This window comes from Carica papaya, chromosome 5 (assembly GCF_054855325.1).
Source record: "Carica papaya isolate Zhongbai chromosome 5, ASM5485532v1, whole genome shotgun sequence".
Lineage (NCBI taxonomy): Eukaryota > Viridiplantae > Streptophyta > Magnoliopsida > Brassicales > Caricaceae > Carica > Carica papaya.
Genome location: NC_142313.1, coordinates 1,481,779 through 1,496,721, shown reverse-complemented (window position 1 = coordinate 1,496,721; position 14,943 = coordinate 1,481,779). Strand labels below are relative to the sequence as shown.

General features: G+C 36.3%; 2 protein-coding genes across 4 annotated transcripts; one reads left to right on the top strand and one right to left on the bottom strand.

Moving 5' to 3' along the window:
- The first annotated feature begins 1,564 nt into the window (after positions 1–1,564).
- Positions 1,565–6,582, top strand: LOC110821299 (2,3-bisphosphoglycerate-independent phosphoglycerate mutase). 2 transcript variants are annotated; one of them, XM_088219900.1, is made up of 11 exons: positions 1,569–1,724; positions 1,797–2,035; positions 2,679–2,858; positions 3,254–3,381; positions 3,808–3,958; positions 4,049–4,252; positions 4,751–5,175; positions 5,386–5,578; positions 5,679–5,774; positions 5,861–6,016; positions 6,210–6,582. In XM_088219900.1, the coding sequence occupies exons 3-11, from the start codon at positions 2,694–2,696 to the stop codon at positions 6,372–6,374; spliced, it is 1,683 nt and encodes a 560-aa protein (XP_088076026.1). In that variant the 5' UTR covers positions 1,569–1,724; positions 1,797–2,035; positions 2,679–2,693; the 3' UTR covers positions 6,375–6,582. The 2 variants fall into 2 exon arrangements, with proteins under 2 accessions (XP_088076025.1, XP_088076026.1); XM_088219899.1 differs by lacking the exon at positions 1,797–2,035 and having other exon boundaries at positions 1,565–1,724.
- Positions 6,583–7,068: 486 nt separating this feature from the next.
- TLP3 (tubby like protein 3) lies at positions 7,069–11,391 on the bottom strand. Of its 2 annotated transcripts, none has more exons than XR_015819230.1 (6): positions 10,307–11,391; positions 9,215–9,302; positions 8,793–8,922; positions 8,526–8,705; positions 7,804–8,363; positions 7,069–7,612 (listed from the first exon to the last, which is right to left on the bottom strand). XR_015819230.1 is itself a non-coding variant. In XM_088220282.1 (6 exons), the coding sequence occupies exons 1-5, from the start codon at positions 10,652–10,654 to the stop codon at positions 7,892–7,894; spliced, it is 1,218 nt and encodes a 405-aa protein (XP_088076408.1). In that variant the 5' UTR covers positions 10,655–11,390; the 3' UTR covers positions 7,069–7,612; positions 7,881–7,891. The 2 variants fall into 2 exon arrangements, 1 of the variants encoding a protein (XP_088076408.1); XM_088220282.1 differs by having other exon boundaries at positions 7,881–8,363; positions 10,307–11,390.
- Positions 11,392–14,943: the final 3,552 nt, after the last annotated feature.

Genomic DNA, 14,943 nt, shown 5'->3' with positions numbered 1-14,943 from the left:
ATCGTGTCAAGAGTTTCGTCAATGGATTGACAACTTTCTCATCGCGTCTTGTTAATAGAGATCGAGAACATTTGCATGTGTTTCGAGAATCAAAATTTAGACTAAAATTTTGGGTTTTAATAAATTGTTCTTAATTTTCTCTCACACTGAGTTAATTCCCACAAAAAAAAAAAAAAAATTGAAAATAGAAGAGAGAACTCACACCTTTTCAAAAAGGCCCAAAAATTTAGCCAATATTTGACCTCGGCCCATTTTGAAAAAGTAATAAGTCCACACTTTTTTCAAAAGGCCCAATAAGTGCAGCCTAAATTTTAAAGGCCCAATAACCCAACCCATATTTATGTCGGCCCAGCTTGAAAATTAATGCCTCCACGACTCTTTCAAAAGGCCCAAATTTTAAAGCCACAATAAGTCCAACCCAAAATTCAAAGGCTCAATAAACCCAGCCCCTTTGTTTTTACCTCGGCTCATCATGAAAATTGATTAGCCCACACATTTTCCGAAAGACCCAAATTTTAAATGCCCAATAGGTCCAACCCAATTTTAAAGGCCCAAAAGTCTAGCCCATATTTTATCTCGGTCCATTTGAAAAGTAACGAGTCCACATCTTTTCCAAGGCCCAACTTTAAGGGCCCAATAAGTCCAACCCAAATTTCAAAGGCCCAATAAATCCCGCTCATTTGTTATCTCCACCCATTTGAAAATTTAAAAGTCCACATCTTTTTAAAAGGCCCAATAAGTCCGACCCAAAATTTAAAGGCCCAAATAATTCCAGCCCATATTTTATCTTGGCCCATTTGAAAATGAATGAGTCCACATATTTTAAAGGCCCAATAAGTCCAACCCAAATTTGAAAGGCCCAACAATTCCGGCCCATGTTAAAATAAGTCCACACTTTTTCAGGAGGCCCAATAAGTCTAACCCAAAATTTAAAGGCCCAATAAACCCAGGCCATATTTTATATCGGCCTATTTGAGAAGCATAGGTCCATACCTTTTTCAGAAGGCCCAATAAGTCCAGCCCAAACTTCAAAGGCCAACTAAACCAGCCCATATTTTATCTCGGTCCATCTTGAAAATTAAAATGTCCACACCCTTTTCAAAAGGCCCAAATTTTGAAGCCCCAATAAGTCCAACCCAAAATTTAAAGGCCCAATAAACCCAACCCATATTTTTTCTCAACCCGTTTTGAAAATTAATAAGCCCACACCATTTTCAAAAGGCCCAATAAGTCAAACGGAAACTTTAAAGGCCCAATAAGTTGAGCCCATTTGAAAATAATAAGTCGACTTTTTCAAGGCCCAATTTTAAGTGCCCAATAAGTCCAACGCAAAATTTAAAAGCCCAATAAATCCATCCCAAAATTTAAGAGGCCCAATAAGCTCAAGGCCCGATAAGTCAACCCCATATTTTATTGTGGCCCATCTCGAAAATAATGAGTCCATAGCTTTTCAAAAAGGCTCAAAATTTAAAGGCCCAATAGGTCCAGCCCAAAATTTAAAGGCCCAAACAATCCAGCCCAAGTTTCATCTTGGCCCGTTTGGAAAATAATAAATCCACTTTCTAGAATTAGGTAAAGACAGTTTTCGACCCAACCACTGAACAGCTAAACTGCAGCCTTGTCTTCACCATCTCTCATCTCAGATCCTTTATCGTTGCATCACGAGTTCCTCGTCGTTCTCAAGCTACTGCCTTTCCGATCATTCGATTTTTCTTTTCAATATAGTGAGTATACTATTTTGAACTCGTTGATAGTTGTTTCATGGATTGATGCTGATATTTTGACTTTTGAATCAGATTGATTGGTGAGGAGATGGAGTTTGATGAACATCTCTTTCCTTGCTAGTCGTCGATTTTCAATCTCTATGCGTATTCAAATGAGTTTATGTTCCCCGGTTTGTTAGGTTGCTGTGCATGTGTTTGACTTTGAGGAAATGAGACAGATCGGTGTCCCTTCCTTGTATACCATTTTGAACTCGTTGATAGTTGTTTCATGGATTGATGCTGATATTTTGACTTTTGAATCAGATTGATTGGTGAGGAGATGGAGTTTGATGAACATCTCTTTCCTTGCTAGTCGTCGATTTTCAATCTCTATTCGTATTCAAATAAGTTTATGTTCCCCGGTTTGTTAGGTTGCTGTGCATGTGTTTGACTTTTAGGAAATGAGACAGATCGGTGTCCCTTCCTTGTATGGATTACAAAAGGGGGGAAGAAAGAAGGGGGGTGGGGGTGGGCATGGCTTACCTTAGTAACGGTTATAATGTTAATAAACTGGATACTATCATACACGGTTTCTTTTTAGTTTACCGTGTGCTACTCTAGTTTTGTTTGTTAAACTAAATACTGATATTTGGCTGCTTATATATATATATATATGTATATAATATTATAGTGTTATATTATAGGCAGTGTTGTTTTCTATTATCCGTCTTCTCCACCAAGCTGTGTTTTTCTACCTAACATCAGAGGTCCTATTAATTGATTTACTGATTTAGGGTATGCAAAATTAAGTGACTTCTTCTACCTCAATCTTTTTGTTTATGTGGTGTAAATGATATTTTGTTCTGGTTTTTCGTTGTTTTTTAATTTTACATATCATTGTTTTGGGCGTTTTCATGGAATATTTGTATCTAATATTTAAATGGGTGAATGGATGAATGGATCTAATCCTTGCAGTCCAGATAAGGAGAGATGGGGAGCTCAGGACAAGTGAACTGGACATTGGAGGATCACCCAAAGCTTCCTAAGGGCAAGATCATAGCGATGGTGGTGTTGGATGGGTGGGGGGAGGCCAATCCTGATAAATACAATTGCATCCATGTTGCAGAGACGCCCACCATGGACTCCCTCAAAAATGTATTTTCCTTTCCTTTTTCTTCTCTTTTTGCAGTTAACTATTTACATGATTATCTGCTCATGCTGTATTTCTGATCTGGACTGCCTACCATTCTTCTACAATTTATGGGTTCATATCCTTTTTTTTTTGTATTTTCTCTATCTGTACCTATAACTAGTGGCTTTTCGTTTATAGTTTCCTCAATGACAATTTAGTCACTAGTATCTTACTGGCCTCATTCATTACTAAAGTTCAACAAGTGGAAAGGAAAGTCCAATGTTTCTTAGATACTAATTCAAGGAATTTAATTAAAAGTTCTGTATGTGGAAATCCTTTCAAATGCATTGAAAATTTTGCTTTAAATAATTCTATTTGTTGTAGTAGTTGTTAATGCTGTTTCTGTTCATCTTTAAAGGGTGTGCCGGAGAAGTGGAGATTGATTAGAGCTCATGGTATGGCTGTTGGGCTTCCAACAGAAGATGACATGGGTAACAGTGAAGTTGGTCATAATGCTCTCGGTGCTGGGCGCATTTATGCCCAAGGGTAAGCTTCCCAAACGTTTTCCTCTTTAAAAACATATATATCGACAGGCTTATGCCTCTCTGCATTCTTGCCGCTTTGTTGCTAGATGTTCATCCAAAAAAGACCTTGTGGATCTGTCTTTTGCGACTTACCTTATAGACTATATTCCGGTAATTAATAATTAAATGAAACATACTCTTGAATCCAGTATTTGTCTCAATTCTTTAATCATGTAGTGCCTTTTATTGACCTACATCCTCTCTAAATAAGCTTATTCTATAAGGGTATCACAGAGTTAACAAATATCTCTAACTAAAGCTTATTCATAGGGAATTTATACTTTTGTTATGTCAACATTAAATAGAAAGTTTCAATAAATCAAGAACTGTCTTTTTTGGCATATTCAGTTATCTGTTTGTTTCTAAGTTTGTTCATCTACAAATACAGTGCAAAGCTTGTTGACCTTGCTCTTGCCTCTGGAAAAATCTACGATGGGGAAGGCTTTAAGTTCATATCAGAATGTTTTGAAAACGGCACATTGCACCTCATTGGTTTACTGAGTGATGGTGGAGTCCACTCGCGACTTGATCAGTTGCAGGTTAGTGTTTTTAGTTGAGGAATCACTGTCAACTTGCAAGTTTCATTTTTTCAAATGAAGATTCTTATTTTTTCTATTTATTTTATGCAGTTGCTGCTAAAGGGAGCCAGTGAGCGTGGTGCTAAAAGAATTCGAGTTCATATTCTCACCGATGGGCGTGATGTTTTGGATGGTTCAAGTGTAGGCTTTGTAGAAACTCTTGAGCACGACCTTGCAAAATTACGTGAGACGGGTGTCGATGCACAGATTGCATCTGGCGGAGGTCGAATGTATGTTACAATGGATCGTTATGAGGTACTAACAGCGCAAAGATATTCTATTCATAGAGTTTTTTTCTAGGAAGATAGTAGATGGATTTGGTGAATATCTTTTCTAAGAGTTGATATTGAAATTGAAAGTATGTAGAATGCTGGCCACTTCTGGTATAATTTTTTTGGTAGAAGCTACTTGTAAAATCTCTATTGTCCTTGCCAGTGGGAATCACGTTTTTGACATTTAGGTCTTAGATAGTACAAATACCTTTCTTATTTCTCGAACTAAACCTTTTTTTTCTTGGGGTAGCGAAGTGGTTGATTTCATGAAAAGCTTTTTTGCTGCTCTTTGTCGTCCGTATAATATTTTTCTTGATCATGATGTATTCAAAACTTAAATTTGGCGGATCCTTCTTGAGTAATTCCTTGAGAACAACTTCTGGGTCGACTACTAATATATATGTGCCCTTGGCTATATTTACTCTATTGACATGTTGGCTTGATGACATTTCATGGGATTCCTCTTTTTTTTTCCTGGCAGAATGACTGGAATGTTGTGAAGCGAGGATGGGATGCCCAAGTTCTTGGTGAAGCTCCATACAAATTTAGGAATGCTGTTGAAGCAGTCAAGAAATTGAGGGAAGAAACCAAAGCTAATGATCAATACCTTCCTCCTTTTGTTATTGTTGATGACAAGGGGCAGGCTGTGGGTCCTATAGTGGATGGTGATGCAGTTGTTACCTTCAACTTTAGAGCAGATCGTATGGTAATGATTGCCAAGGCACTTGAGTATGAAAATTTTGACGTTTTTGATCGAGTTCGATTCCCAAAAATCCATTATGCTGGAATGCTTCAATATGATGGGGAGTTGAAGCTTCCAAGTAAATATCTTGTCTCTCCACCGGAGATTGAAAGAACATCTGGTGAATACTTAGTGCATAACGGTGTCCGTACTTTTGCTTGCAGGTGAGTTATTAGTAAATCTTTAATATCCAGATGTTATTCATGTGTGTTGGTTGGATGCTTCATTTGCCTGTCCGTTTAGGCAAGGGAATTGTTTTTTATGAGGAAATTAGGCTCATAATTCATAAATCGAAATTATTTTTTCACCACCTTGTTTGTGGAGTTGCCCTAACAAATATTACTTATCCGCACTTTTTCCTTCTCTTCCAACAGTGAAACTGTTAAGTTTGGTCATGTCACTTTCTTCTGGAATGGAAATCGCTCTGGGTACTTTAACAAGGACATGGAGGAGTACGTGGAAATTCCAAGTGATAGTGGAATCACTTTCAATGTGCAGCCTAAGATGAAAGCACAGGAAATTGCTGAGAAAGCGAGAGATGCTATCCTTAGCGGCAAATTTCACCAAGTAAATGATGAGTTTTTCATTTGGTATTTTTGGAAGTGTTTTGTTAAAAAGAAATTGAGAATCAAACATATGACACCTCCTTCTGTCTGTACTTATTTAGGTACGCGTTAACATACCCAATGGTGACATGGTGGGGCATACAGGAGACATTCAGGCAACAATTGTTGCATGCAAGGCTGCTGATGATGGTGTAAAGGTAAGATGTAATGCCATGGAGTCGCCCAACGGATCAAAAGTCATTTTTTCTTTCTTATTCGTTACTCAGAACTTTTCCTCATGCAGATGATCCTTGATGCGATAGAGCAAGTTGGGGGAATATATGTTGTTACCGCAGATCATGGCAATGCCGAGGACATGGTAAAGAGAGATAAGTCTGGGAAGCCTCTTCTTGACAAGAACGGCAACATTCAGATACTCACATCTCACACTCTTCAACCTGTAAGTCTTTCAAAGCTCCATCTTCAATCATTATCAGCATTTTATACAAGTAGTATTTCTTCTTTTTCTTCCCCCAAATATTCTTTGAGGCCTAGCTGCAGAATGTTCAGATTCAGTTATGTTAGAAATGGACTTTGAATTGCTGTATTATTTTCTCATTGATCTTTTACTATTATACATTAAAACCATACAGGTGCCTATTGCTATCGGAGGTCCTGGATTGGCACCCGGGGTTAGATTCCGGAAGGATGTTCCTGATGGGGGGCTGGCCAACGTAGCTGCAACCGTGATGAATCTGCATGGATTTTTGGCTCCGAGTGACTACAAGACAACTCTCATTGAAGTAGTTGATAACTAGAATTAACTAACTGAGAGCAGTAATTTTTGTTTGACTATCGCCCGGTTTGAATTGTGGTGATTTCGGAAAGAGACTCCGGACTGGATTAGAGTTAATATTATCCTATGAATAAGTTGTATTTTTGTGACAAATCATATTTTTGTCCGTCGGAGGCGGACGAAACACTGTATTTAAATTTCATCAAGATTACCAAAAGTTTTATGACAAATCATACGAGTACTTACCAGACTTGTTTGTTTTACCAAGGAGAGAGCAGAGAAGAGAAAATTCCTTCTTGGTGTTACCAGAAGAAAGGTGGTGGGGCTGGTTAGGGAAGAGGGTGTTTATGGAAGAAGCAGAAGCTGTGTTGTGTTGTGGATAGGAATTAGGGTTTCTCTCATTTCTCTTCTCTTACTTTTTATTTTTGTATTTCTTAATAGAATTAAAAGTAACAAAACCAACCCCTAAAAATTCTGAAATTGTAATATTAATAATTTATTAAATTATAATATTGATTATATATTAATTAAAGAATACCTCGGTCCACATTAAGGAATGAAAAATAAATTAAAAAATAAAAACAGCACAGTAATTATAAGAAATACAAAATACAAAACTGTATGCCATTGAAGGCCAATTCTATACTTCACTGGACAACCACAGTTTATCAGCCATGCTCAGAAGAAAAAAGGCTCATGTCCATGATTGCCAAGCAAACTCAAAAACATTCTTTTCTCATTTAACAGAAGTAGCATGCACTCCACCACAAACACAATACACTTTTTACCAACTGCAAGGCAGCATTCTTCCCCCTCTTTCCTTTTGGAAAACAAAGAAACATAAACAAATAAATTAAAAATTAAAGGAAGGAAAAAACTGTTTCCCAAAAAGCCTCTCTAACAGGACTTTGCAGTCCTGAATTGCATAATTAGAAGGGAAAGCAGAAGCAACGTTTGAACTTATTAACTATGGCCCTCAGTCAGGAAGACTACTGGAAAATTCAAGGAATCACTCAGGTTAAGATGTCTTGTTTCTCACACTCGACGAATCGAGCGCGTCAGTGAGAGAGCATAACCAACATCGCAGGTGAATGTTTCACTCATGGTTCAGCTATTATGTACAACAGGAATTTAATAGTGAAAAACCTTAGACCTCATAAGAAAATAAATTGGACTATCTAGAGGATTGGTCGCATCAAGGCCAAATTCTGCGTAGCAAGAACCCGATCTGTGACCAACTCGTGCCACTTCTTGCTGTGCCTGCCAGTCAGAAGGAACTTTTGGGATTAGTGAAGAAAAACACTGAATAAAAGTGCGTACTCTTCCAACTCATCTAAGAATTTCACATGTACTTCAGAAAACAATGCACCTAGCAGAAACCAGCATTTGAAATCAAAAAACTTAGCATGAAAACATCTACTTCTAGGTGACAAACAAAACATCTTACTCACCGAATATAATTAGAAAGAAGAGAAATATCAGACTATTTTATGAATGCCTTGTACAACACTTGTTCAAGGTATGGTACCTGCTCCTCGGTCATTCACAGGCAATTTTAGTGTCAAAGCTGCTAAGGCAAATGGCAAATGCCTGGAAAGCTGAGATGGGATACTGATAATCCATAGTGAATACATCTTTTCCCACTTTCCCAAATTGGAGAATGACATTCTCATGCTCCAGTCCAGCAGGTCCATTCTCTGGAGAAGCAACAAGCTGAAAATTCTTAACTGAAGCCACTGTTACTCGCCCGCTGAAGTTCAGACACCAGCACTGGAGTTGTTCATGCCACCTGGGTGACTTGTTTTTCAAAACCAGCATTCCATCTTTTTGTACAGGGAAAGGACAAGACTGAAAACCATCCCCCTGGTTGGATTTTGATCTGAAAAAACTGAGGGAGGGAAAAGTATCTAAACTGCTTTGCAGAAATTCAGTTTGTGTTGGAGCCACACCTCCGGGTTCAATAGCAGATGCAGGAATAGCATCCATTATGCACTGCATCCTCCTTGGACCCCTAGTCCCACAACAAATTGATCTCAGTAAGTACATTGGAAAACTAACAAATAAACCAAAAAAATCAACACTTCCTGGGGGAGAGAGAGAGAGAGAGAGAATTCATCCTTCCCATTCAAATCATGTCTATGATAAGAAATTCATCATTATGGAATCTGCTTACCTGGAACCCAGGACATTCAACTCGTATGAGATGTGGGCTGCAGGGTAATTTCCAGCAGGGGCCCTAGGGGAGACTTGTTTCATATTAACAAGCCTTGTAGACCGACTCTTGACAACTTTTGTTTCAGAATTTGGCGTCTGAGAATCATAGACTGTGAATTTGGTCCCTAGAAAGTTAGATCTGTCACAAAACAAAGAGAGATGTGACAATTGAGACCTGTAAACTAAATAGGAAAAAGAAATAAGATCACATCCAAATCGAACACACCTCAACTTTCCTATGTAGGTGCTGCTTCCTTTTGAAACATCATCACAATTTAGTGAGATGATGTAGTCTGTGCAAGTGGCACGTCTACATTTTCGTGCAGCAAGAAGGAATTTACCATCATCATTTGAAGCTGCCAGGGGATAAACAAGAGAGCAAAAGAGTTCAACATTAACAGCTAGTGAAGACATTTGTCAGAAACATCTTAGGGAAGAGGTAGCTAGCTTTTGGGATTCTCCTAAAAGAACAAAGAAGCTTTTAATGCTGTAGAAGCCAAAAGAACCATCCTGCCTAGCTTTGGCCAGAACCTAAGAGGTCATGCATGCAAATATGCTTCATACAGATGACTCAATTTGCAACAAATGAGACAATATCACCAAAAAATGGAGATACACATGGAAGTATAGAAGAATTCGGTTCCATACCTTGAGTTAAGCCAAGATAGAGGTAATACGTTTGGTTGCTACGGTTCCGTTTAATGTAGCACTGGAGGAGTGAACCTCTTGGACCAGGCTGCAAAATAATAACCATGAAACTAAAACATTAGTTAAAAATAAAAGGAATAAAATGTATAATCCTTCTACCATAAGCCATTTATGCAAACTAACATTACCCAAAAGGGAACATGTGATTTCATTAGTTTTTATCCATCTGCATACTCTGCACCACTCGAAAAAATAAATATTTTTAAGGAAAAACATTTGATAGCATTTGGAAGACTGGAAATAGTAAATTCCTGAAGGTATTTTGAAAGGAAGCTTAAGTGTATGACTAGATACTTCTTCCAACCCTATGCATGTTCCATCTAGAACATCAGAGTATTCATTAATTTAATTATATGAACTCGGGTAAGCTAGAAGCAAGGATGGTCAGCTTGATCAAAACCTTGCAACTCTTATATTCAGTATAGCAACAACATATCAAGCCAGGCAATCTAGTTCAAATTTAATATCAATCATTTCAATATCACACTAGACCAAAGACTCTTTGAAAGGCTTGACTTAGAACATATCATGGACGTTAGGAATCAGCATTAGTAATAACAACATTGATCAGGTGATACAATATTTGACAAATTAGTTCCATCACCTTGAACCAAACTCCAAAGAAGAACAAGCTTACAGTGTTCCTAGTCCACCATTTGTTGCATCCCTCAATGATAAGATGCAGTATACATGGTAGACTCACTAACCGGGATTACTAATTCAACAAGATACTAAAATCGGTAAAGATTACAAGAAACCCCATTCCAATCATTAAAGCGATGCTACAAACAACGTATAAGAATATAGAATATGATATTCAATACCAAATAATTTGCAGAATTTCTTACTTTTTGTGAGGGATTAGATCGCTATAAAATGCAATCCAATATTGCATGCAATAATCAAACACGAAAAATGATGAAAGAAATAGACAAATACCATAAAGATGACAAACAAGCGATAATCCATGTGCAAAGCTATCAAATGCAATAACATCCAACACATATTGGGACAAAGGATGACGTGCTATACCTGCTTCAAAGAGATAGGGAAAGTCAATTTGCCTGAAATTTCAGGGGCTTTAACAAGCTCCTTCATTATTTCTCTCCAATTTCTGCAAACACCAGCACAAGCAACCACATTCTTCCTAGGAGGCCAACTGCCCTCAGATTCCTCGATCCTCATCAGCACATCCCTTAGAAGCTCCGGCGGCATGTTAGCCCAACAACTCTGCTTCAAGGCATCAACTGACACGGTACTATCCTGAACCACCCGGTGAGACCTCGATCGCATTCCATACCCAAATTTCACATCAAACCCTTTCCTAGATATGCTCCCAAGCTCATCTCTCATGTCCTGAATAATACTCCTGATCGACATTGATGCCAACCCAGTTCACAATTCCACCCAAACAACTCAATAAACCTATCTAGTAAATTCCACTTCCTCCAGATTCCCAGTCAACCCACATCCAATCACCCCCCAAAAGCTCAACTTCATATACAGAAAATCTAAACTGGGTAACCGCTACTTAACAAAATCCATTAGGTGAAAGATCCAAACTCCAGACTGAATCAGTAAATTTTTCCCAAAATAAATAATAAATCAACTGCCACTTTTCAGATCACGAGCACCTACTAAACCCACTACCATAAAAATTCAATAGAAAGTTAAAAAAACACCCAACGAACCCTCGTAAATTACAATTTAAACAAAACAAAACTCAAACAAACCCCATAGATCTCCCTTCTGTGACAATACCGAAAACATCGTCACGCGCTCATCATTTCCAATTAATAACGAAAATACTATCAGATCAACAATCAAACCTCGAGAAAAACAACACTTCACGGATAATCTCCTCAGGTTGATGACGAAACCAGACTCCGGGTCTGGACATTGAGACCCATACCGACGAAAGCAGAGATATTAGACCAGTACAGAGAAGAAAGAGAGACAGAGAGAGAGAGAGACCGCAGACAGGAAGTTAGGGTTGGCGTCTTGACAGACTACTGGCCTACGTGGTGAGTTTTATGGGTGTGTATGTGTGTGTGTGTGTGTCTCTCTCTCTCTCTCGCTCTGCGTGCTGGGTCAGCCATTGGAGCAGGCAATGTACTAAAATGGCTCCCACGTAGCCTTATCCAAAAAGTAAAATCCGGGTTTTCAGTTTCTTGTTTTAAACAATTAAATTAAATTGTCTTCTAAATAAATTGATTCGGTCAATTACTTCTATTTATCCGCAAATATTAATTTTATGCATATTTAATATATATATATATATATATATTAATATTTTAAACATTAAATATAAATACATTGTATGCTTTAATTAAATTTAAATTTAAATTTAAATTCTATAATTTGTCTTTAATGGTATAATTCTACCATTTTGTTTTTCTAATTTTAGATAAAATAATTAATTTTTTTACAATATATTTCTGAATTCCAAAATCTTAATATATATATATAATTTGAATTTAAATTAAACCAACATATGGAAAATAAAATTTATTTATATATATATATATTTAATATAAATTTTGTATTTTATTTTTATTTTTAAATATATATTTAATTTTTTTTTTTTAATGATTCTCTCACTTTAGCTTTTATGTTTGGATGTCTTTAAACACCTTTAGGTTTACTTTTTTCTTCTTCTTTTGACTTTTGATTGTCAAAAATCCGAATATGAAGGCTTTTCTTTTCCCCCCTTTTAATTTATTTTTAAAACTAAAATAAGAATTACATTAATAATTAATTAATAATATTTAATTTTTTTATGTTTTGGGTTGATTTGTTTGGATACTCATTTAAATAATTTGGTATGAAATTTAATGAAATCTATATCCGAATCTTATATAATCTTATATATTTATGTCATGTATTTTAAAAAATAATTATTATATTTATTATTATCCCTTAAATGCACTAACTATATATGTAAATTAAAATATTGTGAATTGTAATAATTTATTTTAGTTGTTACGAATATATGAATAATGTAATTTAGATATTAGTTTTTTTTTTAATTAAGTAAAAGAGTAAATCGATTTTTAAATTTATAGTGACTATTTAAATTAAAATAATTTAATCATGTATAATGGTAATTTTAATAATAAACGTAACGTCCTCGTTAATATTTAGTTAAATTTAATCGTTACAACCCGATCAACATATGAGTAAAATAAATTTTTAATTTTACTTAATTAAATATTATATATTAATTATTATCAGTTCATAACATACTATGAAGTAATGTAATTTTATGTTTTTAGTGAAGTTTGACATCGTAATTTTTAAATATGATACAAAAATTTTAATTACCAGACCATCATGTTGCAGATGCCAAAATTTTATTCATAAAATATTTTATACATAAATACATTACGTAATATATATTCACCCAATTCATAAAAACTCCATCATAAGTAAATAAATTAATTTGAGGAGTATGAGTTTGATTTAAACTGTTCAATGTATATGTAATACCCAATTAATTTTAATATATTTAAAATTAATTTATAAATATAATTTTTTAAATTTAATTAATATAAAAATGAAGAAAAATAGGTGAAAGATGAAATTAAAAATAATTTTGGGAAAATGGGTGAAAATTTAGGTTTTAAGGGTATTTTTGAGAGAAAAATCGAAAACTGATGGTCAAAACATAATTTAGGAAAGTTGTGCCACGTAAGATGCCCAGTCAGTAACTCTAACGAACCAGAACGCGTCACATGGCAAGGGAGACTGACGCAGTGCCATGCGGGAGGCCACACGGGCAATCCACGTGCCTGCGATCGGACGACTCAGATTCGCTCCCGCGCGCACGGACGACCCGAATACGTTTCCTCCCCAAACGCAATCGGACGGTCAGATTTAAATGCGATCAACTTTACAAATCCACTTTATATTTAAACGCGATCGGACGGCTTAGATCAGATTGCGATTAACGGCCCTATTTAGTCACTCCCTATTTAGTCACGATCGGACAGTTCATATCAAATGCGATGGACAACATAGATTAAAAGAGAACAAATATAAATAACCCTCTTCACACCAAACTCTAACCCTAATTGACAGACCTCTCCCCCCTCCCGTCGGAGAAGAAGACTCAGCCGTCAGGAAAGAAGCCGCCGCCACCTGCCGTCATACCGGAGTCACTTCCGATTGCAAAAAAGGTAAAAAAAATTTTATTTGCTCGGAATTCTATTTTAAACACTCCCATGACCAAATCAGAGCAAAAGGATCGGCGGATTAACTGAAAACTGCGGATAAAGCTCGGCGTCACTGCCGCCAAAAATTACAAAAAGCCTCCGATGAGGCCTTTCCTGATTCCTATTATGTGTAATTCTTCCACCATTGTAATCACTGTTTCCTTCTCTACGGGTTGACCAAAACAAAACATCAAACCACAAAGGGGAGCCAGTAGAGCCGTCGCACCGGAGAATCCCACCGCCGGTGAGTTTCAGTTTTTTTATTTTTTTCGGCCAACCGATACCCCTTAACATATTTTATCACAGAGATTGATACAAAACCGACATAAAACAGTTGACCCGAGGCAAACTACTACAACGGGCGGCAGTGCCATCGTTGGAACACGGTAGAGCTGCCGTGCTGAAATTCTGGAATTGGCCAAAAAGGGGCCCGAACACTGATTTTGATTTTTTTGGGGATATTTTTAGGTACCTGTAGCGCGTTTTAAATACCGAAAAAAAAAATCAGGGAACCCGGGGACCGCTAGTAGGCGTAGTCAACAAGTTTAGCATTTCGGACATCAATTTGAGTAATAATCAATCACCTTATTATCCATTATGGAATTGAAGTCTAATTAATTATAATAGAGTATTTTATGTAATTTAGAAAATATCCATAATTAATTACAAGTTATTAATTGAGTTATAATCGGAAGTTATTCACTGTTGATCATGTTGATTGATTTATAGTTTGAATGCATGATAGTATCTGATTGAACAATTTTATAGTTTTGAATGCATGTATTATTTGTTTTATGTGATTACGGTTGAATTAATAAACTGGAGATTAAAGGTAAATGGAAAATTTTGTGATTAAGTAAATAGATGAAATGACAACCCTACTAGATATTTTGGGAGATGGTGGACAGATCGGGTACATAGAAAATCATACCGTGAACGTTGCCTCATACCGGACAAGATATGGAGGCTTGATAATTTGACGTTCATACCGAACAGTGTATGGGGACGACCCGTTTCATCCTCATACTAGACGAGATATTGAGGTTTAGTAATTTGATGATCTTATCGGACGGAATATGGGTACGACCCGTTAATTGAAAATGTTAAAGAAAATAATTCACGCGTTGTGAGGACATCCCTACGAACCACCATGGATACCAGTAGATTGATAACATATAAAATTGTTGTTCAAACTAATTGCATATGAAATCATGATATGTGTTATGTTATTGTCTCTATAAGTTATTTTTGGTAATCCCGTTACGATAAGTAGACAGTAAATGATTTTATTTATGATAAACAATTTTGCTAAATTAAGAGCTATATTAGTTATTTTTATTATTTCTACCAACTTTCATTTCTGTGTCGGTGAGTAGTGTGATATTCTTAATGGGTTAGTGTAGCTCATTCATTTATTAACAATTTTAAATCAAGAGGAACATGATCCAGAGTCCA

Excerpts from the sequence above, each read along its gene's own strand:
- LOC110821299 (XM_088219899.1), top strand. The coding sequence starts at position 2,694 with ATGGGGAGCTCAGGACAAGTGAACTGGACATTGGAGGATCACCCAAAG. Across the intron at positions 3,959-4,048 it reads CGCGACTTGATCAGTTGCAG|TTGCTGCTAAAGGGAGCCAG; the intron begins GTTAGTGTTTTT and ends TATTTTATGCAG. Across the intron at positions 6,017-6,209 it reads CATCTCACACTCTTCAACCT|GTGCCTATTGCTATCGGAGG; the intron begins GTAAGTCTTTCA and ends AAAACCATACAG.
- TLP3 (XM_088220282.1), bottom strand. The coding sequence starts at position 10,654 with ATGTCGATCAGGAGTATTATTCAGGACATGAGAGATGAGCTTGGGAGC. Across the intron at positions 9,303-10,306 it reads TCCCTATCTCTTTGAAGCAG|CCTGGTCCAAGAGGTTCACT; the intron begins GTATAGCACGTC and ends ATTATTTTGCAG. Across the intron at positions 8,364-8,525 it reads TTGAATGTCCTGGGTTCCAG|GGGTCCAAGGAGGATGCAGT; the intron begins GTAAGCAGATTC and ends TTGTGGGACTAG.